The following is a 27,433-nucleotide window of genomic DNA, read 5'->3' as shown; positions in this document are numbered from 1 at the left end:
AACACCTCTCTCTCAGTGATTCGTGCGAGTCTAGTGAGGGGGGTTTGGTTCATCCCTGTGACTCGAATCATTTGGATCAGTTCAGTAAAAAGATTCGTTTACTAGCCCTTTAAGCAGTTGTGACAAAATTCAGTCTGTAGATCTTGTTGAACGATATTTTCCTTTCTTTCACGATCAGTAGGTCCAACCAATGAATTAATTTTACAAAAATGTTTTAAAATTACTCACCCTCATGTAGTTCCAAACCCATAAGACTTTCGTTCATCTTCAGAACAAATATGAAGATGTTTTTGATGAGGTAAATCAGAGAGCTTTCTGTCCCTCTGCAGCTAAGCAATGATGCTTCAAAAAGTTCATAGAGAGATCATAAAACTATAGAGTGGTTTATCTTGTTAGTTATAACTAAGTATAATTAATTAATGTTGAAGAGACACTTTATATGATTGAATTTAGGCTTTTATTCACATAACCTACAGCAAACCAAGCTTGCTTGACGTGCGAGAACAAACCTCTTGCAGAAGCTCAAACGTGCTGCGTATTTTTTACAGTCTATGTGCGTAACACACGAGAATCAATGCACCTCATTGGTTCTCTCATGTCAAGCAAACATGCTTGAGCTTCGGTTTACCACAACTGATGTGTGAGTTGATTAATGTTTAGGATGTGAATTCTAGCCTGAATTCAATCGGTTCATCATATAAAGCAATCGGGTCTCTTCAGAAGATGTAAAGATGCTCAATTCTCTTTAAAAAGATTAGTTTTACAATCGCTTTATACATTTTTTGAAGCATCAAGTGCAGTTGCCAATGGAAAGACAGAAAACTCAGATTTCATCAAAAAGATCTTCATTTGTGTTCCAAGGATGAACAAAAGTCCTACCGGTTTGGAAAGACATGAGGATGAGTAATGACAGAATTTTCATTTTTTGGGTGAACTATCCCTTTAAAAGCACACATTCAAACTCAACCTTTAAAGGCAAAAAAAAAATAAAAAAAAAAATAATAATAATAATAAAACATTTACCCGCCAACCTTAACCGCTTTAAGACTCCAGCGAAATTATTATATTTTTTTAAATGGAGACTCTACATGTAAAATTAAGATCATAGAAAAATTCCAAAGAAATATGAAGTCTAATAAGTGGCGATATCCAGCAGCAAAAGCAGGCCATGTACACGCCAGTATAGGCTACAATAAGCAAACATGGGCCAGTTTAACAAAATTATTTTTTTATTTCAACAAATAAATATTTACAAATAAACTAAAATGGTTATACATTAAAAGCTTCGATTAAAAAGACTCAAAGTTCAGGCGCCAGCCGGAGCGGCTGGAATTCTGCGGCGTCTCAGTTGATTCCAGGCCTCCAGAATGTCCCTTCGCGTGATGATCCTGTGGCGGCTGAAACAAGAGAGGCGCGCGGCCTCTAACCCCACTCTCTGCAGCAAATATCTGCTTACACCCCTGGACTCATGGACGCGTCTCACTGCTGCCTGGTTGATCTGTGGAAATCAGTTTTATGTGCAGTCATTTTCAACTAATGTTGTTTTAGTCATGTGTGGACCTATAAAACACACCTGTTGTTGTCGGACCGTGTACATGGACGCAGCGTGTCCTCTGGTTCTTGCTATGGAGTTTCTAGATGCCGCGCACCGCTTGCTTTTAAGGCCAGGAGCTTTCATGATGGACAGAGGAGTGTGGAATCAACAGTCGTTGAAGCGAAACTACAATTTAAGGTATTTGTAATCAGTCCCCTAATGACTACAAGCAGGTGCATGCCTTCTCAATTGGACTTGAATTAAGTCCAATTGAGTCTATCGGTCAATTCAATCCAATTCACATTTATTTGTGTTACGATTTTCACAATACATAGTTTCAAAGCAGCTTTACAGAAAATGCATGTCTACATTACAATTTAGAGTGATCTGTTATCAGAGGTGACTTGTCAAGTTGTATTCAGAAATGTATCTACAGGCTATCCTTCAAATCACGCATTTAACAACAATGTATTAATTTAAACAATGTATTAATTTGAGGAAGAAACAGTGAGCTCATTGAAGTAATAAATAGGCCTACATGTTGTTAAGAAATTATTAGGATTAGGTCAAATTAAAAACACTGAAACAGATAACATATATCACAGAGTATAAATATAATGTTTTTATTTATGTTTTTTGATGGGCATTCATGGGCACAGTAAATCATTTAGATTTTAGGGAGATTTTTTTGAAGTGGAAAAGTAAAAATAGACCATTGGGGTAAGATAAAAAAAAGGGGCTAAAGACCATGAGGGCATGTAATACCATGAATAAAATGACATTTCAAATCATAAATATTTATATTATATAGAAGTAAATTATTTAAAAATATATTAATAAAAATTATCCAATTGTTTCATTTCATATCAGCAAATGCTTATTTCCCCTAATAATATTACATTTACTGATAAAGTGGGTGCCTCTACCGTGTTGCCATTCATGTACATGTTTATATATTGACAATTTTTATGTATTTCTATGTATTAATTTATTTTAGTCTAGTATCCAATTGAACTTTTGGACTTTTGGAGTGGATCTTGATCCAAGTTGAGGATTAATAAATTGTAACATACACAAGAGAGATACGTTCTTTATTCAATGGCATTGTTTTTCAGGTAAGCCACAAATACAATTAAACAATGTAGGCTCATAATAAATGTACAAAAAGGAATTGGTCATAACAGTGGGAATAAAACACATCACAAACCACATCAGAACTCACAATAACAACATACAATACAACTCCATGCGATGTCCCCCTTTATATCTGATTTGCCAAAGCAAAAACTTTTTTGTTCATAAATCGAATACAAGAGGACATGAAAAATAACTATTTGTGAAGAGAAAAGGAAAACATCTTCAACCCAAATGAATGCAACTATAACACATTCTAATGATTATTTCCTCCTTGAAAAGACCAGAAAATAAAATAAAAGAGAAATAAGTGCAGTGATTGGGCAGTGATGTTCACTTTGTCATGTGATACAAGAAAAGGGGCGGTACAGGAAATAGTTGGGTATGACTTTGCTGGAATGTGTTCCAGATCAGGTGCATTTATTCATGCAAAGTAGCAGCTCCAAGCGGATGGCGATGCGAGTGTGCCAGCCAAGAGGGATGATCCGGATGTAACGGGCAACAATAGGTGGACGCAGCAGGTTCTGGACTGTGGAAGAACGGTCAGAGTTTCCATAGAACACCTGAGGAAAAAACAAGTGAGTGTAGAAAACAAATAAAACCAAGGACTTGAACTTTAGAGTACAGGTTGCAATACTATAATATTACAGTGAAAATGGTTATGTAATCCTTCAAAAAAAGAGGTCATGTGATTTTCGTCTTAGACCCTTGTTATTCCAGGATGGGCTGTTTGTCTTCTTACCCTGTTGTTTCCAGTTTGGTCCTTGTAGTAGATCCAGTTGAGTTTCTCATTGGTGCGGTACTGCACAGAGTACTTGGTTACCCACTCATCAGAGTCACAGCGTCCCTGGGTCAGGATCCCAGAAACCGATTTGATCTCCTTCAGGTCAATCTGAAGCCACTGGTTGGTATCCTGGAACTTAGACAGCCAAGCACACCTGGGACAAGAGAGAGAGAAAGACAATCTATGTGTAAAAGTTGCAGTCAAAGTTTCTTCAAGACCGAAATCTCTAAAACGAGATTCGAGATTATGTTTCAATAACATTTTGGGGTTGGTAAGATTTTTTTTTAAATGTTTTTGAAAGAAGGTCTCTTGCTCACCAAGGCTGCATTCATTTGATCAAAAATACAGTAATATTGTAAAATATAATTACAATTTTAAAATAACCGCATCATTACTCAAGTCTTCATTGTCACATGATCCTACAGAAATAATTATAATATGCTGATTTGCTGCTCAAGAAACATTTATTATTATTATCAATGTTTAAGACAGTTGTGCTGTTTACTATTTGTGTGGGAACTGAGATTAAAAAACAATCAGGATTTCTGATGAATAGAAAGTTCATTATTTAAAAGCATTTAATTAAAATAGATTTTTTTTTATCACTTTAATGAATCCTTGCTGAATCAAATTATTAATTTCTTTAAAAATCTTACTGACTCCAAACAAGTAAATATTTATTAATATAGCACTTTTTAAAACTGTAAAACAAAATAAGACAATGAATTAATTGAACTAAATGGATTGGAAAATAAAATGCACATAACAGGGCAGACCATTTTCAAAAATGGTGTAAAAACAGTTTTCACTTCACAGATATTACAAAGAAACGGCAAGTAACACATTGAATTAAACATGAAATTTTAAAATATAGACTAAAAATAGTGTTTTCTTGTATAAGGTACTCCAATTATCCTTGTTTTAATTACAACTTCGAAAAATCATTTGTTACAATGTAGGATTTAGTATTTATTTATTTAAAATTGTATTTATTTATTGTTAGAACAGTGTTAAATTGTTTAATGGACGCAGTAAAATCTGTAAAAAAACAACAACTTTTTGGCTGATCCAATGAATGGCAATGATCAGAGTAAAAAACAACAACAACGTTTCTCTCAAAAAGGCAATTTACCTGAAAGACAGGACTTCCTTTCCTACAGCCGCCACACTAATATTTCAGAGAACTCACCCAAACCCTTGGCTGTTGAGTCTTGCCTTGCTTGCAATCCAGGAGGAGAACCAGCCTGTGTACTGGTCTTCATTAGAGCAGCTCATCTGGTCTGAAGTCACAGATCCTGCCTCAAAACCCAGGGGCTTATGGTAGGGACACTCTGGACAGGCAATTGAGAATAGATTACCTTTACATACAATGTGAAGTGAGAGTGTAAATATGCAGTCGCACAATTCAGGTTTTCTGACTCTAAAGGCAGTTCTGAATGACCAAAATCTATGGACAGACCCATTCAACACAAGCCTGCTGGATGCCCAACAAGTCTGACAGACATTAGTCACGCGATCAGAGATTTCTTTGTTAAAGGGAAATGGACAAAGCGTTAATCTGGCGGCTCTGTAATTCTGTGCTTCCATTCTTATGCGCGTGATTTTACAATCCCAAAAGCTTCAGTTCCGCATAACGAAAGATCAACATCCATTAAGACTAGGTTGACAGATGGTCACGTTTCCACACTTAAGCTCCAGTCCAACAGCAATGTCTTTACATAACAGTCCCTGTTTTCAAGGATTTAGGATGCTCTTTTTGACATACCCACTTCTGGTTTTGATTTAAATGAAATCAAGCGAAAATAAAAGGCATTCTGATTCAGCAATCATGAATTTTGTGCTGAATTTCTTCTTTTCCAGAGAAAAGGTGTAAATACACTTAATCGTCAATAGTTTGATTGACAGGTCCTATTTTTGGTAATCTCAACATAACAGGATTATGAACCTGCATCCTGTCCATCACTGTGATTCTTGAGTCTTTATTTTATTTTTTCATCTCAACTTTCCTCCCTTTCATTTGATTCTAACTAGTGCTGGGCAACGATTAATCGGACTAATTGCATCCAAAATAAAAGTTTGTGTTTACATATTATATGTGTGTGTACAGTGTATAATTATTTTGTATATATAAATACAAACATATGCATGTATATATTTAAGAAATATTTGCATGTATATACTGTATATAAATATATATATATATATATATATATATATATATATATATATATATATATATATATACTATGTAAACACAAACTTTTATTTTGAATGTGATTAATCACGATTAATTGTTGTCCAGCACTAATTCTAACACACCAGTCTCACGAGCTGCTCTGTGTTAATGGAGCATGTCTGCCCTGTGGTGGTGTGCCAATGGGATGCGGCGATGGCACACATGGCCCAGGTGAATCTGCAACCGAATGATTAATGACTTTCTGCACCGCTGACCGAGAGCCAGCTCATTCGCACATGTCCTGCCTTCTGTTTCCGAAGGGCACCGGCTAGTGCTAACTATAATCCATCCATCTCAATTCCCAAAGAGTCAATGTTAGCGCAAAGCACCGTTCAGAAGTTTCACTCTCCTGACAAAACGAGCAAGGATTTCAGTGGATTCACAATTCACCCTCAGCCAGTAAAAACAGTAATCTGTACTATTTAGGTAATGAAGGAAAATGATTCATTAGAGTTTGACACATTTTGAACCACACTGCAAAACACTCCCATTATTACTGTCACAATTAGTGACATTATTTGAATGCATTTTTCTTCCATGTTTCATTCTTACCTGGCATGCAGTCCATCTGCTGTGTCCAACTCGAAGAAGAACCTTTGGAAAGCAGTTTGCTAGAGGATTCATCGCAGTCACACTTGCAGGTTTTCTCAGCCCATGTGTCGTTGCCCTCGCCATCCTGAGCACATATCAACATGGTCATCAATATTGTGTCTTTTAATTGTCTCTGCCAATATCAGATGTTTTTAATTACCTCTTGCGCTTGCAGCCCAACAAAACCTGGCCAAAATATGGGAGAGTAAAACACTTTTAATGATCTCATCCAGCTAAATGAACTGTTAATACAGGTTGAATAGACTTTAAATGCACATTATACAACCATAATTCACAATCATTTTTGTTGATATATTTAGATTATCGATTTTTTCTTTAAATCTGATGCACTTTTAAAATGTAATCAACTTCAGTTCTGCTAATTTAGTGAAAATAATGGATTACAACAGCACATACCTTCAGACACCAGCAGGATGGCTATCAGTAACGTGTTCTGCAGTCTGTACTCCATGATGGTTTATTTTTCGAGTGGTGGACCACCGCACTGATATTAAAGGGGCTGGATTACTGTAATCCACAGAGCACTAATGGCCTTATCTAATGCCCTTTATCTCAAAGCTCCTCCCTTTACTGCTAAAAGCTAGTTTGAAATTGTTCACATCCCAGTCCGAGCCTTGTCTTTAAAAAAAAAGAGAAATAGCCAAATGATCCCAGATTTTAAAGCCGGACGGTCACCTTCTGTGACCCAGTTAATGGTTCAATGCATACAATTAACTCAATTCAACTTCTCTGGCAATGTGTTGATGCAAATCACTACATACAATATGCCATTTCACGGAGAGACCAGGCTGGTTTCTTTCTTTTCAGTGTCGTTTTTTCTGTGTCCATTGTTTTATTATTATTGATCATTTCAAAGACATTGGTTTTTATGGTGTTTGCAATGAAATGACACTTGCTAGAACATAGTTGGGTAGACATTGTTTTAATTGTTATTAATTACAGCGGAATATACATTATAAACGCTGTTGGAGTCAGACATGCCTGGACTTAAATCAAACAACGTTAGGGTGCCGTTTGTACCCTAAAGAGAACACACAGACAAATAGTCTTCACAAAAGACATAGACAAAGTGCTGAGTGAGTGGTGAGGATTATGTTTGAGCTAAATGTTGTGCATTGGTGATTCAAAAAAAGTTATAAGCTAATAACTTTCAGTTTACAGAGTCAATCGGTTGAATAGATGCAGGCCCAGACGAAATCTGCAGACTTTTATCACATTTTCTGTGCGGATTTTAGGATGGAAATATAAATGCATGTTAAACATAACTGAAAATACAACACACTTATCGGTAAGTGAAAGCAACATTTTAGCAGTGAGGGATGTGAAGAACGCTGAAGATTCTGCGTGGGCCTGATAGATGTAACAAAAGTCTTGGCTGTGGTCTAAATGGAAGTCACATTCTGATTGGTTGGATGTTTTGATGACTACTATTTATGTCAATCCTGTCAAGCAGAAAGGGGTAAGTACACAATTTGGGTATGGACCATGTTCTCAATTCAGCAAAGAGGATTCAAACAGACTGCGAAAACTTCAACATACAGTAGAAACAGTCTTGACATTTAAATAAGACGAAAACAGATGCCTTTCTTAGTACATTCTATGACAGACTCAGTAGTCAGTCCACTAAAATAAAGAGAATGCATTCATGGAACAGACAAATTGAATGCTCAGAATAAACTCTTTTGTTCCTGATAGATTGTAAACCTTTGGCCTTACAAGACTTCGCAATGGCTTTAGTTGGCACAACAACTGCTTCAGACAAAAATGTGGCAGTGATTTCAATACTTAAAGGTGGAATAAACATTATGAAATGTCTAAAGTAGAAAAGAGAGACCTGTTTTCGATAACCATGAAAGATGCAAACTGACCACTGGGCCATATTTGCATTAAAAACTTACATTCTTGTGCAGACATCAACATTTGTCCAACGGTAAACAGACACAAGAGTTAAATACATTACATTCTAAGGACAGAGCTTTTACTCATTGCCAAGCCACAACAAAAAAAGAAAAAAAAGAGAAAAAACAGCCATATACGCAAATATTAGATTGACTAATTGTCTAATATATTTCATCTATCCTGTGGGATGAACCTGAATGTTTATATCCCTGCATTCAACAGCTGACACTGAAAAGCAAATGGGCATCCTCTCTGGATGATAGATGCTACAAGCCAATATAAGACGAGCGTCTATGGCTATTAAACCATGACAGATGAGTTGTCAGTACCTGCAGGTATACTTTAGTATGGCAGTGAACCAAGAAACACTCAGAAACACCTTCACAATATCCTTCAGCATACATTTAAGGCAGTCAAAACCCTGCTCATTCAGTCAGAAGGTGAATAGAGGTAAAGTGGGACCAATTTGTCTGTTGGTTAAAAAAAAAAAAAAAGGTTCCAAATGGCTAACAATGTTCATATTCATTTAAGGTAGAATATATAATTATAGATGATTAAAGGGTTAGTTCACCCAAAAATAAAAATTCTGATGTGCATTGTGCACATGAGAAGCATTGGCCAATAATGAGCCGGCGTTCTGACGTAGAACCTGGACGCGCTGCACTGTGTTTACAACGTGAACAGCGTATAGGAGACTGACATGGTAGAGATGGGATTTGGGGATTTTTGGATGAACTATCCGTTTAAGCTTAAATGTCCACTTCAATGTACAATTTTGTAATGTTTTTAAAAGCTTATGCTCACCAAGGCTGCATTTATTTGATCAAAAATAGAGTGAAAACAGTAATATTATTACATTTTAAAATAACAGTTTTCTATTTTAATACATTTTAAAATGTAAAGCTGAATTTTCCAGTGTCACATGATCCTTCAGAAATCATTCTAATATGCTGAAACATTTCTTCATATTATTATCAATGTTAAAAACAGTTGTGCTGCTTAACTTTTTTTTCTTTTCAGGATTCTTTGATGAATGGAAAGTTCAGAAGAAACAGTCTTTTCATGTCTTTACTGTTAGTTTGATCAATTCAATGCATCCTTGCTGAATAGAACCCAAACTGAACTGAACCCAAACTTTAAACTGGTATTGTATATTCACCCTGGCTATATCACACGACTATCAGGCTCCATTTTGACAGAAATGTTGGTAGACGCAGCCCTTTGGAGATGAGTTTTCTATTTTAACGCTTAAAACTAGCTTTCGGAATATTTTAGTACTCTAGTATAGGGAAGTGGTATGTTTTGCCCTGATATTCTGTTAGCATGATTCCACGCCAGTCGATTTAAAAGTAAAAAAAGGATATCAAAATCAAAATAATGTTGCTTAGCAAACAAAAGAAATTCAGAATCAGTGACATTCTACATGTTTTTTTAGCAGGTTAACAAGGCCAGTCATAGATTACCATTCGCAGGCGACCTCACCACAGCTGGCGACAACCAAACAGTTTATCTTGGCAGTCCTAACAGCTGGCTGATGGGAGGATTACCTGGCACCGCGGAGACAGACTGTGCCAACGTACTGCAGATTAAAGGATGTCAGAGCGTTTATGGACAAGGTGTTAATCCAGTAGTGATGGAATCACATTCTAACATTCGGGTATGGTGAAATACGATGAAATCGGCAGACCACATTACTCAGGAACAAAGTGATTCATGTCACTAAAAGTAACCTGAAAACAAGGAAACGAGAAGTTCCAGAACGAGCAGAAGATTCATCTCTTCCTAAAAAACAAAAATCAACAGTTGCATGGCAGTTTAACCATGAAAGACAACACAGCAGTTTAACAGAACATAACTGAACCTGATTACTGTTGCTAAATTGTTTTATCTACGTATAACACACCGAAATAGTGCAGAGACAACAGAATCAACAAAGATATAAATAAGGACAGATAAAAAAACAAAAAACATGACTGTATGATGTAAATGCCAATAACTGTAAAAGTCTATACAGGACTGAATTAGGATTATTCATGTTCAAGATACACATTCTACAGTATGTACCTGTATAGACTGTCCTAAAATGTGTATCTTCAACATGAATAATCCTAATCCAGTCATGTGAAAGACAAAGCTCATGTACTGTAAGTAGATAAGGTAGAAGATTAGATAGATACAAAGTTCTGTTTTAATCAAACACCATATCAAGACAAACGCCAGTGAGAAATGTCTGTTTAAAGTGCACCATTGATAAAACAATACTATTTCAAAAAACAAAACAAAAAAAGAAATGTTTTTGTAAAAATATTGAGGGACACGTTTAACTAGAGTTACTGAAATGAAAATGCTCTGTCACTCTCTTTGGGGGCGATTTTGTGAGCAACTTTAGTTGTTGGGATGATAATCAACGTAAATGAATAAAACTGTACTACTCAGAAGCAACTCTGTGAAGGATGATAAATTCACCTCAAAGTCGTGATATATTGCTCTGTTTGCATTGGTATTCAAATGCCTGGAATCCTTACTACAGCTATTTTGCATATTTTATATCCATCTAATTTCAATCTGTATTTGTAAAATAGAATTGAATAAGATGTACAGCGAAAGCCTGAATGGAAACGTGCTGCGTTTCAGGGGCCACTCAAAAATCTCACTGCGTCTCCCCTGCAGTCCCCGCTAACAGATCAATAACTGCATTACGTCTTTGAAACCCTTTTACCAGGTCCCGAGGCAATGCTTTTATCTCTTCAAAAACATGCCGTTAAATGGATTAAAATAAAACCGGCAGTTATTCAGTTTGTTAGAAGAATCATGCGCACATGCAACCCGAATCCCCGTGAAGCGACCGCTGAAAGTCACGTCAGGATGGAGATACAGACTTAACTCTCACAACCTTGAGCAAAGCTGCTTGTAAACCATCGCTCGTGCCACGGGCAAAGTCACACTCATTCACCAGCTGGTGGGGTCTAGATCGCAGAGGGAGACACGGTGAGGCCCTGGGGCCCTGAAATTCATTATTCACAGGAAATCCAGCTCTTCAGGGATCTGGGCTCTAATGAACTGACTCCAAAAACAAGCACTATCTGATGTCAATGCTTAGGTTAATATCCTGTTTTGAATGGCGAGCTCATGAGAAACATTGCAAGACACCGGCTACAGGTAAAAGTGAGACAAATAGCCATCATGGGACGCCGATTTAATGGTCTCGCATGAAAGGTAACACCGAACCTGTTTAGGAAGCATCAGTTGTACGTTTTCAATAGGGATGATTCAATAACCTGCAGTATGAGACGGTGTGAAATATAGACCTAATCTGCACTGAGAATTCATATCAGAAAACAATGCTCGATAAAGAGAGGAAAATAATTCAGAAACAATAAGTACTTTTGTTACAACCATAAAATGCACTCTGTACATTATAACTATTAACACACCAATAATTCATTAAATAATCTCCATGAAATATAGAATTATTACACATTAAATATTTATACATTCTCGTGTATAAACTAAAGCTCTTACAATTCCACAGATTTTTTTTTTGTCCCCGTCCCTAAGTTTCCATATACAAATACATAGATTCATATCATCGTCAATTAGATATATTCAACAGAAAACTGAACCCAGATGTAATGAACAATAATACAAATTCTATCAAATGTGGATGCTTTAAAAAACAAATCTGAGACATAACTATTGCCACCTTCTGGCCAGAAGTGGCATTGTGTACCACTGTATGAACAATAGCATTCCATAGGTAGCCAGGAAGGAAAAGGAGAAACCAAGTACACTAGAGGCCACTAGGGGGCCTCCTCCTCTAAAGAGCCGTTTCTTTCAGATCATTGAGGTTCGGCATTCTCGGGCGAGCGGCTCTGGTAAAGCCGATACCGTTCTGCCCACCTTTGTTTGCCATTTGGTCTGGGTACGGTGCGCCCTCAGCCCGATTCAGCGCGGAGACGTGCCAGCTGGACTCGATCTGCCCTGGCAAAGGGTAGTTGTGGGGTTTGCGGCTCTTGGTATTGGGGGTGACGCTGCCCGGTGGGTGCCCTCTGACCTCGTTCAGGTTCCCTTTGCTAGGGGGGTTAGGAAGGGGCTGGAAGCGCAGTTCTGCCGAGCGATCGGGTGGTGGGGGCTGATTGGACGTAGCAGGAGAGGAGAGGTGTAGGAGCTTCCGCAGGGATTTCAGAGGCTGGTTCTGAAACGGGGAAGCAAGATTAAAAATTCAAATCTGTGTGTTTGGGTTTGCAATCATTTAATGAATAATGGATACATATATTCAGCAAGGATGCATTAAATTGACAGTAAAGATATTTATAATGTTAAAAAAAGGTTTCATTTTCAAAAGATTTACTTTTGAACTTCCTGTTCATCAAAACATCCTGTTTTCAACATTAATAATAAGAAATGTATATAATAAGAAATGTTTCTTGAGCAGCAAATCAGCATATTAGTATGATTTCTGAAGGATCATGTGACACTGAAGACTGGAGTGACAAAAAATAACAGCAGAAAATTCAGCTTTGCCATCAGAGGAATAAATTACATTGTATATATGCAAAAATAAGTTTAACATTTTTACAAATATTTTTACAATATTACTGTTTTTATTACATGTATTAGATCAGAAAAAACAGCCTTGGTGAACATTAGAGACTTTCAAAAACATAAAGAATTGGTATTAATTGGTCATTTGCTACTATAAGTTAACATCACTAGTAAACATGAATGAAAATGAACAATACTTGTACAGCATTTAGTAATTGTTACATAAATGTTAATTTCAACACTTACTTGCTTTAATTGCAGTACCAACATCATGTAGCACTTATTATATCTATTACAACCGTATTTTTTATTCAATGTGTTATTCCGTACTTCGGTAGAGCTGCTGTAATAAGTCAATTTCCCCGGTGTGGGATTAATAAAGTCAATATATTTATCTACTAATACATTTTTAAAATCCAAAGTTGTGTCCGTTAACATTAGTTAATGCACTGTGAACTATCATGAACAAACATTAAAGAATTTTATTTTTATTAAGTAACACTAACAGATTGTTGGTCATTGTTAGTTCACGTTAGCTAATACATTATCTAATGTTAATGCAGTGGTTCTCAATTCCAGTCCTCGTGACCCACTGCTCAGCACATTTTGTATGTCTCTCTTATCTGACACACTCATTTCAGTTCATGGAGTCTCTCTTAACGAGCTGATGATCTGATTCAGGTGTGTTAAATAAGGGAGACATACAAAATGTGCAGAGCAGTGGGTCACGTGGACTGGAATTGAGAACCACTGTGTTAATGAATGGGACCTAATTGTAAAGTGTAACCAAAAAAATCTTACTGACCCCACACTTTTGACCAGCAGGAGCAAACAAAGAGATTTTACTATCAGATCATCTGAAGTTTTTCTTACCTGAGGCTGCACGTCTGCCTGCTTTTCAGGAGGCCAAGTGTTGTCCCTGTCACGATCGCGATCCCTCTCGCGGTTTCGATCCCGGTCACGCTCCCTCTCCCTTTCCAGGTCACGTTCCCGGTCGCGATCTCGGTTGCGGTGTCGACTGCTGTGATGAGACGAAGATTTGACTGGTCTCTGTATCACTATCTGGTCCTGCTGGGCCTCACTAGGAACCTGGCACACAGATCAAAACACAACACCAGTGAACGCTGGGATTTATGAACAACTTCCGCCTCTCCAAACAAAAGTTCACCCATAATCACGTGCATTAGGTCAGAAGACTGGAAACGTGCCAGAATACAACCCCGTGAACCAGCTCAAGGCCTCCATTTGTATATGATTGAAATCATTTAAGGATATCATTCCAATGACCATCTGTTTCTGGATTATTGAAGATCGATAAAGAGCTGAGTGTTTCGGGACGTGCCCAGTTTTCTGACCTTTTGTTCCAAAATGTGCAAGTGTTTTTTTAAGTGTGAGTGTACAGAAGACAGTTTGTTTGTTTGAAGACCACTTCTCCTGCTCTCTCCCAGGTTGGGAGAATGGCAGATGAGAAAACGTGCATCCTCTTTGAGCAGGAGCTGCTAAAGACGGTCAAGGGGTCGGACATGCATCTAACAGAAGAACACATGCTGATGCTTTTGCGATGTTAGCGGTAACCTAAACAATGAAGTTTGGTGTGTAAAACACACAGTACCAGATCTGTTACGTCAACATCTATAAAAAAAATGATCTTGAGCTAATGTGGTTTGAAATTCATTATCAATGATTCATAAGACAACACGGTATATTAAAGTATGAGTTTTTCTGTGCCGCCAGCTATTGAGCCCATAAATGAAATGCGTGTGGTGTGTGCAAAGATGAATTAGGCTTATTTAGGCTTTAAAATTGGATATATTAATTTACACATTAGCACAATGAATCATGTAAAAATAACACAAAAGAACAAATTATATTTTGTGAGTTTCTTTGATTTACTCATCTGCCACAATAAACAGGGCTTTCCCCTCTCAACAAATACTTGGGGGAGCGTATACTAAATACTATATTAATACTATATTTCTCTGCAAATTAAATATATGCAATTCATTTGATAAAATGACTATTTGAAAAAAAGTCATGTAATTTGATGTATTTAAAATGTTTAAATGTTTGATTAAAATGTAAAATTGCAGCCTTAGGTACACCCACAATTTTCGATTATACACATTAACATAGATCTGGACCTGATGTTTTACTTTTTAGAAAAAAAAATCTAAAAATAACCAAATAAAAATGACAAAAAGACATCCAGTCATACAACCCCAAATCCAGAAAAGTTGGGACATTTTGTTAAATGCAATAAAATCAAGAATCTGTGATTCTGTTCATTCTATTTAACCTTTATTCAAAGTTTTTACTGACCAACTTAAGTGTTTTGTAAATATTAACATATTTTGATTTTGATGGCTGCAACTCACTTCCAAAAAGTTGGGACAGATGCAAAATAAAAGTAAAAAGCTTAAAGAATATCCAAGTTAAACTCTTTTGAAACAGCCCTACAGAAAGCAGGTGAACTGGTAATAGGTGAGTGTATGTATAGTGATTGAGTGTAAAATGAGCATATCAGTCAATCAAAGATGGGTCATGGCTCATCACTTTGTGCCAGATATGGGAGAATTGTCAAAAAAATTCACAAATCACATCGATGCATGATTGCAAAAAATGTAAGTCTTTCATCTTCTACCATACATATTATTGTGCAAAGATTCAAGGAATCCAGAGAAATCTCAGTACATGTAGGCCAAGGTAGGAAACCTCTGTTGAATGTGTGTGACCTTTGAGTCCTCAGATGGAATTACATGAGAAACCGTCATGCTACTGATTTAAGTACAGCCACATGTGCTCAGGAGTCCTTTGGAAAACCGTTGTCACTTAAACACAGTCTACATGCATCAAGGAATCCTACTTGAATCTCTGTTACGCAAGGAGAAAGCTATACATCAGTTCTATGCAGGCCTGAGCTCATCTCAGATGATCCAAAACAGTGGAAATGTGTGTTCTTAGTCCCAAAGACAAAAGACACCATCAGCGACAGGTGGAGAAGCAAACATCTGTTATGGTATGAGGGTGCATCAATGCAAATTGTATGGGTGACTTGAATGTGTGTGTACCACTGAAGTGGAAGCATATGTTGGGATTGTACAGACATATACTGCCATCAAGATGACATCTTTCCTGGGAAGCAAGACAATGCCAGGTCTCATTCTGCACGTGCTACAACAGAGTGGTTTCTAGACACTCTACACCGTAGAAGGGATGTACTTGTCTGAATGCCTGCAGTCCATATCTGTCTCTTATTGAAAATGTATGGCCCATCATGAAGAGGAGAATCAGAGAATCAGGTGAGATTGAGCAAAACATCCACTTGTTCCATCCTCATTCCCCTAATATATAAAAAGTGTAATCAAAAGGAAAGGTGAGTGGTAAACATGCCTCTGTCCCAACTTTTTTGGAGTGTGTTGCAGCCATCAAAATCAACATTTGTTTGTATTTACAAGTTTGGTCAGTGAAAACTTGAAACAGTGAAAATCTTTTCTTTGCACTTTTGTCAGTTATATAAAGGTTAAAGAGAATTAACACATCACAGATTCTTGATTTTACTGCATTTTACAAAATATCCCAACTCTTCTGTATTTGGAGTTGTAGAACACCTATACATTTAGCAAGACATGCAATGGAGATGTGTTTATTTGGTAGAGCGGCGCGGTTTTATGCGAGCAATACCATGGGCTGCGGGACAACAGGGAGCACTTTGACAGAAGAGTTATGCTTTAAGCTATTCTTTGAGTTAAAGAGGGGGAAAAGGCTTTTCTTGATGCTCGGGTTCCTTCCCGCGTTGCCGTCCGTCTGCAATATAAGACGCACAAAACCCCAGTGGCTCATTCTATTAACACCAAACATCTTTTGTTGTTGAATACAGCAGATGAACATACGGTCCTCTGGCTCAATATTTGTGGACAGAGCACAGTAGAGGCAGATTCTGCCACACACATGCTGCTCGGGTCTGTAATGGTCTCCATATGGCTATTATGGGGAAATACTACTGAAGGCACTGAACTGAACTGAACTGAACTGAACTGAGAGTCTCTGTTGGATTCTGTCGGACATTAATTGGACAATTAAACAAGTGGACGGCCTCCTTTTTGAAATGATATGTCACTTCACTTTCCTTTTCGCACTGGTCACCTACATGCTGATTGAGATGACTGAATGAACACTAAGAGGGGAAAGCTCATCTATCAATTTAATATATAAAAAGAGACAGTTTTCCTCTATCCTAGGCTACTACCTTGTGTATAAAATACATCATTTAAGTTCAATGACTAGCAGACATACATACACAAACACAGCAGCTAAGCAACACGTATACATACATGTGAAATAATAATAAAAAGTACACACACAGAAAAGGTCTCCTGGCTAAAGCATTACTATCTCCTTACTGCACTTGATACCGTTTTTGACAGTTGAAAAAGAGAAACGTAATAAGTAAATGAATGAATAGGACGTTCTTACCGGCTGAGTCTTCTTCTTTTTCTTCTTCATGGCTCGAAAGAAACCTTGTTTTTCTTTTTGTTTAGGGACCTCTGGTGGGTTCATGACCATGGCCTCTGAATTATTCCTAGAAATGAAATCATTAAAAAGTGAATTATTAAACAGAGAGATCTGGGTCATATTTCAAAACTAAACAAAATAAAACTAAAATAGCACATTTTCTGTCTACATTTTCAAATAAAAATAATGTCATTGTAATACAGCAATGAAAATCCAGACATTTAAAAAAAATCAGTGAACATTTGTGTTTTTTCCCCCCAGCTTTTTTTTTTTTTTGTGTGTTAATGTTGGTGAAATAGAACAGACATGTTTTTGATGTCTTTATTTAAGATTCACCCCATTACATAAGAAATAAGCAGCCATATTATCTGAGAACCGGATTATGAAAGCAAAAAAAAAAAGAAGCAAAAACAGAATAATACATTTCTGCCTATAATCAGGTTTGTTGAATTTAGAGAGAATGCAAATGCTTTATTATTTTCTGCACCCACTGTTGCCAGACATCTCGAAACCGTCGAGGACTCTACTTATTTTTATCTTGATTTTCTAGTTTTTCCATTTGAAGCCAAATATTTCATGCTGTCACTTCCAGCTTATCAAAGCATTTCTTCTAACAGTGAATGTAGATGTACACAGAATGATTTATTTGTCCAGATCGAGGGTGTGCTGCCCTCAACACGCGTGTGTGCTCACCAGGGGTCGAAATTGGTCTGACGTTTAGGGTGGTTTGTCATGGCTGTGCTTTCTGCCGACACCGCTGGCACTCTGCTCTGCCCAGCGCTTTCATGGAACGTGTTGTCAGGTCGAGGAGAGGGCACTGTGCAAAAGGACAGAACAAGCTTAACTCATTATTACCCCTAACCATACCCAACCATTCAAAAAGTTTGGGGTCAGTAAGATTTTTTTCTTTTGAAAAAAAAAAGAAAAGAAGAAGTATGACGGTTTCCACAAAAGAATTAAGCAGCACAATTGTTTTCAACATTGATAATATAAGAAATGTTGCTTGAGCACCAAATCATCATATTAGAATGATTTCTGATGGATCATGTGACACTGAAGACTGGAGTAATTATGCTGAAAATTCAGGTTTGCCATCACAGGAAAAATTACATTTTAAAATATACAAAAACATAAATTAAGTCATTTTAAATAGTAATAATATTACTATTTTAATATGTTTTGATGAAATAAATTCAGCCTCAGTAAGCATAAGAGTCTTCTTTCAAAATAAAAAAAATAAATAAAAACGTACTGACCACAAATCTTTAAACAATAGTTAATTTTTAGGTTACCTCTGTAAAAGCTTCCCACTCTACGAGGCATGGAGTCACTGTAGATGATTCTGTTCTCCTTGGACGAGGTTCCATCCTCCATATGAGTGTCATGGTACATCCCAGCCTGAGTTACAAGAGGATGGTCACACTACAGGACAATACGGGACTGTAGTTTCTACAACTTTCTGTGCATACTGTTTAACTGTAACTGAATATTTGCTTGGGGGAAAAAGGAATGATTAAGGAAGAGAAGAAACAGGTTAAATGGATAGTTCACCCAAAAATGAAATTTCTGTCATCATTTACTCACCTTCATATCATTCTAAACCCATGTGACTTTCTTTCTCCGATGGAACACAGAAGCAAAGACTTTTGACTTTGGAATTTCAGTTTATTCCACTATTGTAAGGCATAGAAATTGTGCCGTAAATATGGCACTTTTTTTTTTATTTAGTGTCCTTTCTGAAGCTTGAAAGCTTCAGTCCCTACAATGTAATTGCATGGAAAGAGTATAGTCCTGAAAATTTAATTCACAGAAAAAAGAAAGTCAAATTTAGAACAACATGATGGTGCGTAATTAATGACAAAATATTTTTTTTTTTTGTGAACTGTCCCTTTAGTTGAGAACCTAGATATTTAATGCTGAAGACATAAGCTAGCAGTTAATGTAGTGACATGAACATTTACAAAACATCCATATAAATGGTCTGAAAAGCTAAATGTGATTTGCTTTTATGATCAACGCATTAAAAAAAACAAAAAACAAAGATAAGCCGAGGCATGATAAACAATAGCAACTTGTGAGTGTGTGAATGGACGCGTTCTGAGGGTCCTGTTGAGACCTCGGACCTCGTTTTTTGGGCGTTGTGAGTGGAAGGTAGCTGTGTTGTCCCTCGTAGAATCTTTAATCGGGGGGCGAGAATGAGGCTTCTCTTTGGGAGACTGGTCATTCTGCAGACATAAACACACAGCAAAATAAGCAGACACTGGGAGACACTGGGAGTGTGCATGTAATAATCAGATAGAATGAAACAAAATGCATGAATGCAGGATGCAGCAGATACGCATCTTAAATAAGATCACATCCACACACGCAAACACATCACAATCGAATCTCCTGAAATTATTCCGCCGAACAAGGTAGAGAAATATGTGAAAAAGTAATATTCAGACAAATATGGACACATAGATAAGAGAGTATCCTCAAATGCTGATCACAGGAACCCACAGAGATTAGCATTTTAGCGAGATCAACGCCTAATACACCACAGGACACGGAGATAAAACGAGAGCAGGTCACTGACCCTGCTCAGATCTTGCGTGAGTTCTTCTCGGGAGGAACTGGTGTTGTGGCGTGGGAGTGTGCGATGCTGGAGCTGCGGCGAGAGGAGCTGTAGGCTGCTGGCACGAGTTGGCACTCCCTGCCCAACCACCAAATTCGTCTCCTGGCCGTGCGGCCGGTGTCGCTCTCTCCGCACGTACATGGAGTGGCGATGAGGTCGCTGCTGCGAGGAGAACGGGCTGGTGTAACCGAGACCGTAAGGATAGGATTCATGTGGGGAGGGCAGATTGTGAGCATGGCCCCCTGCTCCTGCGGCCCTGCTTGGGTCCAGAGTGTCAGAAGCCTTCGGTTCATCCGGTGTCTTTTTCCGTCCCGAAGAACGCCGCGAGTCTAGAGTGCCCCCTTCTAGACGCATGTTCCCTCGGCCGCTGGGGCTGTGGCCTTGCCGCTCCGCCCCAGCGTGCCTTTCGCCCCTGGGGCTGCCGGGAGCCGCATTAAGATCTAGACAGCTGGACGGGAAGTAGCGGGAGCCTGAGCCCGATCCCACCATGGGATCGTCCAGGTGGAGTCGTGTCTCTGCAAGATTGCTCACGGACTTGGCGTCATTCAGCGCCCCATGACTCTTGGACAGGCTGAGGAAGGACGAGGAGCTTTTGGAGGAGGACGTGGAAGGCATGGACCCGTGCGAGGATTCCATGTAGTTGTGGCGACTGTGCTTGTCCCCAGACTGCAGCGTGCTGGTCTTCCCTTCCAGGAAGGATGAGTGGCGGCCTGTTTTGGACGACTTGAGGTACTTGCCCGTAGAGGTATCCGCTCCCACAGTGGAACCTCCAACTTTAGGCCCCAGGTTGAAATCAAATTCGGTCTTTCCCTTCGAGTCTTTGGGGCTGAGGAGGTGCGGAAGGTTGTTGTTGGCCAGATCTTTGCTGCTAGAGGCGGAGCGGCTCAGGGTCTGGACCTGGTAGCTCTTGGGATGTAGCGTGGGACTCAGGGTGGATGAGGTTGGCATGTTGCTGCCGTTCAGGAAGCTTTCGTTGCTCCGGTGGAGGTCCTCATGGCGCGGTAGAGACGAGCAGTCCTTGCTGTTAGCTCGCCGGTGACCTGAACTCTTACTGCCGTGGCTCCTATAGGGATAAACATGAAATGTTTATATTCTGGACATTATTTCAGCCAAAATCAAGATATGCATCCTGGGGTGATTTTTAAAATGGTAATGAAGGAGTTCAGTACCATTGGGAGGTAGGTCTTTCTGTCTATCTCGTCCCTACTTACTTTCTTACTTGGGAAACAATCCTCATTTTGACAATTGCATTTGCTGCCACTAGTTGCACAGAAACCTTTAACCTAGTGTATAGAAGTAGCAATTACTGACCGGCTGGGTATGGTGTTGTCTCCGTGGTACGGTTTTCTCTTCGAGGAGCGAGGTGGGGTGGGTGATGGGGCAGCTGGCCGCTCCGGCCCTCTCAGACCCTGAAACACTGGGTGGTTCAGACACTGTTCTGTCAGAAAACGTTCGGTGGGGTTCAGGCACAGCAGGTTCTGATACAGTGAAAAGAAAAAGAGGAGAGTCATGCCACTGTTGAACAATTAAACTCATTCAAATTCAGTCTTTAATAACAGTTTGCACTTGGGGGTAATATGACACCTGCAGTTAATTTTAAAATAAATCAACACCAAATATATCAACTGTTGGGATTCCAAAGGAAAAATGTTCTCTGATGAGTGTTGCAGACTGCTTTACCTTCATTAAATCCAACATGAGTCCGTTGATGATACCCAGGTACCTTCGATCAAGCGTCTGAGGATGACTTACAGAAGGAAACTGTCACAAAAACACATACTTACATAGTTAAATATAGACAGAGGGAGGACTAAAGAATAGGGCAGAAGAATTGCATTTTCCATTACAAATATGATATACTTTGGTTAATTGCATTAAGCAGTGAAATATTTGTGTACAACTGACACTAAACTGTATGCTTGACTGTTATCCACTGCAACAGGGTTATTATCATTAATTAAAGCTAAAACTATTAAAAACATGTTTTGCTAATTGAAAAGTAAGCTGAAATAAAATAAAATAAGAAATATTACATTCAAAATGTTGTCTTGAAAAACTAGATGAATTAAATTTAAGTTGAAGCATTAAAATGACTAACTAAATAAATGAACACTAAAACAATGTAAACTTTCATATCCATCTATCTATGTATTTAACATATAGTCAACCAGTCATTACTGCAAATTAAATCCATACAGGGTGAAAATTAATTGAAAATATGGTTAAGAAAAGATAAGGTCTAGCATCATTCATTAGCAGATGCCACGTATGGTTACAAAACATTATTTAAAATGTGACTTGAGTGTCCAAATACTTTTTGAGGCTATGTACTGTGTGTGTGTGAATCTATGTGCATGTGTGTGAATATTATGTACTGTGATCAGCCCTGTCAAGGCAAAGCCAGTTGTGCTTCACACTGGCACATAGCAATACATGAGTCATAGGCAGCCACTTATTCAGAATACTGGGATCCGTGCCATAGGAAAGGAGAGGAGAGAAGAGGCGAGGAGAGGAAAGCACAGAACAGGACAGAGGAGTGAATCAGAAGACAGGTCCTTACTCTTAGTCCGGCGAAACGAGGGTTGTTGTAGAACAGCTTCATCTGCTCTGGTGGTAAAGGGCCCAACACCTTTTGAATGGTGAAGAGCTGGTCGATTTCACTCTCGCCAGGAAACAGGGGCTGCCCATCACTCAGTTCTCCCAAAATACACCCCACCGACCACATGTCCACCGCCTTCCCATATGGAGCTCTGCGAGAGCCAAGAAGACAAATATAAGTCAAGTATTGACCTTCATTTGAGTTTTCCATATCCTTATCGATAATTTCTATTTGAAACACATGTAGTTTAACTATTCAAGCTGTTTTTAGTAAAATAGTTTGATTGTTTTTGTCTTTCATTGAAATATGCAAGACAAAAAAAGTTTTCTGAAGAAAATGTTCGTTGCTTGCCCCTAGAAAAGCTGCCATCTCAAGGCTAGGGTGATGAAGGAGGTTGCCAGGGTGTTGCTATGCAGTTGTTATGGCATTCAGAGGGTTTTTTAGCATGATGCTTTGTGGTTGCTAAGATGTTCAGAGTGTTTTTTGAGGATGTTGCTAGGGTGGTTTCTAGGGTGTTGCTAAGGTGTTCAAGGTCATTTCTAGGGTGTTGCTAGGCAGTTTCTAATGTTCTCTGGGTGGTTCTATTGGGTGTTCAGGGTTGTTAATAGGGGTTTGCTAAGGTGTTCTGGGTGGTTTCATTTGGTTGCTTTGATATTCAGAGGGTTTTTAGCATGTTGTTTTGTGGTTGCCAAGAGTGGTTTCTAGGGCATTGCTAGCATGTTCAGGGTGGTTTCTAAGGAATTGCACTGCATGTCTTATGGTGTTCAGAGCGGTTTCTAGGGTGTTGCTAGGTCATTGTTGGGGTGTTCTGGATGGTTTCTAGGGTGTTGCTATGCGGTTGCTATGATGTTCCAAGAGAATTTTTTTCAGAATGTTGGTTTGTGCTTGCTAAGGAGTTCTGATAGTTTGCTTTGTCCTGGATGACTGCTCACTGGTCCAAGACAAAAGAGCCCACACCAAGTCACTATAATGTTCTCAGCAGGTGCTGTATTACAGAAATGTAAAATAATTCTTGACTTAGGATTTTAAAAAGTTCTGTTTCTTAAGTGAAAATACCATGGCTACTAAACAGATAACGATAACCTTAAAGAGGTCCTATTATGCCCTTTTACAAAGTCTTGATTTTGTTTTCAGGGTGTTCTAGAATATGTTTTCATGCTTGATTAATCAAAAAAAGCATAATTTTTCACATATTTTATTACAGCATGTAATTTTCTTATACATAATAGATACGATGTTATCCACCATTTAATCATGATATTTGTCGGAAAACTAAGGTAAAACAAACAGTAATTGATCACAAAACCATAGTTAATTTTCCTATGGAGCGGTGAAACGTCTTACAAAAGCGAAAACAAGCTCTTCTCCATGAAATGTGCAGGGCACAGATAAGCGTTCAGGTTATAAAGTTCAGGAACAATGTTAAAATAAGTTCACTCTAAGTTCCTCAGCCTCAGGTAGGTCAAATAAATGAGTTTTGGAAATGTTGTGGAAAAAACAGCGTCTCTTTGAAATAGCGACAACACTGTCTTCTCTAATGCAGCTCATCCATGCCTCGTCCTCTTTTTTGCTTATTCCATAGGCACGGATTATTTAAATGAGTACCATTGTGACCCCATAAGATCTGGAAAAATTGTGCCGTAGTCCAAACCAGTCGTTCGTTGTAGTTCTTGAAAAGTGGATTCTGTTAAATAAAACATCTCCCTTTGGAGTAGACTTTGAGCTTTGTAACCTTGCAGATCTTGTTTATGCTCAAACAGCAACATTACAGACTAACTAAAGTGGAAAAAGTGGAAAAGCATAATATGACCCCTTTAAATATAATTTTCACACTAACGTGTGAACGGGTCAAAGGCTTTTTTTCACCCGTTTTATCATCTGAAGTGCACAAATCACAAATCCGATAGCTTAGAAAAGTTACAGCAATACTTTTCAAAGCAGCACATTCATGTCTGTAGCACAAACGGGACAGGGTCGATTTACACACCAAAGTGTCATGCTTAGGGTTAAGGTTTTGTTCAAATCTCTAAATCTAAGTTTGAACAATGGCACCCTTAATAACGAAAGAGGGATGAGGAGAAATGCATGCAGAGACAGAGGCAGATAGATAGACATAACACTGAGACACAAATCTTTGCACTAACACACAGCAAGAGGGAGGGAGAGAATATTTGTGTGGGTGGAATTTAAATGGTGAGAGTTTAAAAAAATGTTCCACTGCATTCATCTAGTCTAGTGGCACACACTAGAAAATAACACTTCAATGGAGACAAGGACAAATAATCATGCACCTCACTCCTGATGTCACATCTAATGGATATATAAAATCAACATTTTTAAAAAGGATGTGCCCTCGATGCATATTAGAGCTTGTGTCTGAGGGGGATTTGATTTGTCATGCCTTTTGGCTTTATAGAGGAAAATACCTCTTGGTCATTTTTCAGTTATTATGTCTCGGGAACCAAGGTATACTAGAAATCACCTTGAAAAATAGAGCAGGAGGTACGTATATCAGGACTTACCCAAGGAGGAGTTCAGGTGAGCGGTACCACCTAGTCGCCACATACTCAGTGTAGTTAGCATCGCTGCCTTCAGAGAGATTGCGGGCAAAGCCTAGGGAGTGACCGGCCCGGACAGACAGACATGGGGAAGGAGGAAAGCGAAAAGGTATCTGGCATGAGCAAGACCGCACACAACATTCAGAGATCTTAATTAATCTTGCCATATTCTTCCCTCTAAAAATAAAAGTCTTAGAGAGAAGCTTGTGGAGTGAGTCATTCTCAATTTCCGTGGCATTCAGTGTGGAGGCAAAATTTAACCCTGAGTGAATAATATATACATTCCATCAGGAGCAGAACCTGGAGGCTGGGAAGTACAATATGTGATTTATCAGGTACTGAGACGACAGCCACAACGTTACATTGGGCAAGTTCAAAGTGATTTAAGGAGGTTAAACAAAGTTATTGTTAATATATAAAATATATGATTCATTTATAATTATAAAATATATTTATATTCAATGCGTTGCTATATTGTTCATTTATATACAGTAGTTATTTCAATGTGTATTTGTACAATTATATCATCTTAATTTATAATTCATAAAAATATTTGTATGCGTTTTAAATTAAGATTATATAATTGTAAATGATAAGATGATATAATTGTTTTTTCCAACCAGATCAGTATTTATCTGGCATAAAACTAACAAAAAAATAACTTAAACAGTAACAAACTATGATGAAAAGCAGCAATTGATTAAATATTATATTATTGTATATAAATCTATTCAAAATAACATAAAATAAATAGTTATATTTTGTCTATTTCTACAAAAAATAAGAAAGAAATTAGATGTAAGCATTAAAAATAGTGATGTTGGGTTTTGTCGCACTACACTTTTTAAAAATAGTTATGACCTCAAACCTTTGCATACTGTGTGATTTGGACAAAAACTGTTTCGTTCCCTTCGACTTAAATCCAATTTCAGATCTTTTTTAAATTATTTTTTTCAGACGTCACCGCAGGACTCATGACGCCTTGAAAGGAGACCAAGCATTCAGCGAGAGATCAGTGTGAATATGGGGGTGGCGGGTCCTGAATCAGACGAGTGAAAGCCTCTGCTCACCAAAATCACACAGCTTCAGGATATCATTGGAGCTGATGAGGAGATTTTCAGGCTTGATATCTGCAGATTAGATAAAAAAGGATGGATTTTTCTTAGTGAGCTCAATTTGTGTTCAAGACTGCACAAAAATTACACTAGCAATAAATAAGAAATGTTGAAAATGACAAAATAAAGACATCACACATCTTATCATATTCCATATTCCTAATGATCTTTAAATAACAACTTCCTTAAATACTTCATTAAATTAAAATGAGTACTTCATAACAGAAAAGACCCATATACAAACATTGAAGAAGAAAAAAAACAACCTTAACCTAATTGTTCAAAAGTTTGGGGTCTGTACATTTTAAAAAAATCTATTTCATTTATCTATATACGCATTTTTATGTTCTTAAAAGGTACAAAGTACCCAAAAAAGAAAATTCTTCAATGTTCAAATGTGAATAAAACCCTAAATTCAATCTGTTCATCATATAAAGCGATTGTGTCTCAATTCATATGGATTAGTTTAAAGATCTCTTCATGAACTTTTTGAAGCGTCAAAGTGGTAGTTGCGTCGACTGTCAATGGAGGGACAGAAAGCTCTCAGATTTCATTAAAAAGATCATCAGTTTCAAAGATGAACGAAAGTCTTATGAGTTTGGAACGACATGAGGGTGAGTAAATGATAACAGAATTTTCATTTATGGGTGAACTATCCCTTTAAGATAAGATTAATTAAGAAATCTACAAACAATACAGAGACTGTCATACCCCTGTGAACGATTTCATTCTTGTGGCACCAGTGAATAGCTCTGATCAGCTGTAAGATGTAGCTTCGTACTTTTTCAGGTAGTGCACCATTGGGCAATTCCTCCAACAACTCAAGCATATTCTGAAATATATATAGCAAAACACAATCTGAAACACAACACATCATCATCGTCATTTGAACTACAATTCAACCCAACCAAATGAAGGTAAAAAAAAGCCTGTTTTGAGCTGACCTTCTCCACATATTCAAACACTAGATAGAGTTTTCCCCTTCGACGAAAAGCCTCTTTCAGTTCTACGATGTTGTCTTGCTTCAGCGTACGGAGCATCTTGAGCTCTCGTAACGTCGTCTCTTTAACTTCCTCATTCTCTGCGGGAACACACAAGGGGGTTAGATGAGATTGAGAAGGGGCTTGTGTTTTCTAGAGTAAAACAAATGAGCTATAGAGCTCTCAAAGAAAGGTGACATTATAAAAGGCACTTCTCACAAATGGGCTACACTTTGGTGTGCCATTACCTTTTAAGAGCTGCAAATCTCTTTGTTGTGAAAACTAGATATGTTAGATATATCGTTAAA

General features: G+C 38.0%; 2 protein-coding genes across 4 annotated transcripts in view; both read right to left on the bottom strand.

Moving 5' to 3' along the window:
* Positions 1 to 2,608: 2,608 nt before the first annotated feature.
* rs1a (retinoschisin 1a) lies at positions 2,609 to 6,824 on the bottom strand. Its single transcript, XM_079856938.1, has 6 exons — positions 6,697 to 6,824; positions 6,440 to 6,465; positions 6,241 to 6,364; positions 4,642 to 4,783; positions 3,411 to 3,606; positions 2,609 to 3,231 (listed from the first exon to the last, which is right to left on the bottom strand). The coding sequence occupies exons 1-6, from the start codon at positions 6,749 to 6,751 to the stop codon at positions 3,079 to 3,081; spliced, it is 696 nt and encodes a 231-aa protein (XP_079713064.1). The 5' UTR covers positions 6,752 to 6,824; the 3' UTR covers positions 2,609 to 3,078.
* Positions 6,825 to 7,210: 386 nt separating this feature from the next.
* The window catches only part of cdkl5 (cyclin dependent kinase like 5), a 34,452-nt gene continuing 14,229 nt past the window's right edge, over positions 7,211 to 27,433 (bottom strand). Inside the window, exons 5-19 of one of the 3 annotated variants that reach the window (XM_079856917.1) lie at positions 27,090 to 27,226; positions 26,857 to 26,977; positions 26,101 to 26,160; positions 24,995 to 25,085; positions 22,434 to 22,623; positions 21,554 to 21,634; positions 21,185 to 21,351; positions 19,835 to 20,936; positions 19,380 to 19,481; positions 18,549 to 18,654; positions 17,950 to 18,073; positions 17,218 to 17,323; positions 16,426 to 16,548; positions 13,618 to 13,833; positions 7,211 to 12,394 (exon numbers count right to left, since the gene is read on the bottom strand). In XM_079856917.1, coding sequence (XP_079713043.1) covers positions 12,017 to 12,394; positions 13,618 to 13,833; positions 16,426 to 16,548; positions 17,218 to 17,323; positions 17,950 to 18,073; positions 18,549 to 18,654; positions 19,380 to 19,481; positions 19,835 to 20,936; positions 21,185 to 21,351; positions 21,554 to 21,634; positions 22,434 to 22,623; positions 24,995 to 25,085; positions 26,101 to 26,160; positions 26,857 to 26,977; positions 27,090 to 27,226 — 3,104 coding nt within the window. In that variant the 3' untranslated portion in view covers positions 7,211 to 12,016. The remainder of the gene's footprint in view (positions 12,395 to 13,617; positions 13,834 to 16,425; positions 16,549 to 17,217; positions 17,324 to 17,949; positions 18,074 to 18,548; positions 18,655 to 19,379; positions 19,482 to 19,834; positions 20,937 to 21,184; positions 21,352 to 21,553; positions 21,635 to 22,433; positions 22,624 to 24,994; positions 25,086 to 26,100; positions 26,161 to 26,856; positions 26,978 to 27,089; positions 27,227 to 27,433) is intronic. The other 2 variants (XM_079856919.1, XM_079856918.1) reach the window with 2 other exon arrangements.

Source organism: Squalius cephalus (assembly GCF_949319135.1).
Source record: "Squalius cephalus genome assembly, chromosome: 22".
Classification (NCBI taxonomy): domain Eukaryota; kingdom Metazoa; phylum Chordata; class Actinopteri; order Cypriniformes; family Leuciscidae; genus Squalius; species Squalius cephalus.
This window is presented reverse-complemented; position numbering and strand designations above follow the sequence as displayed.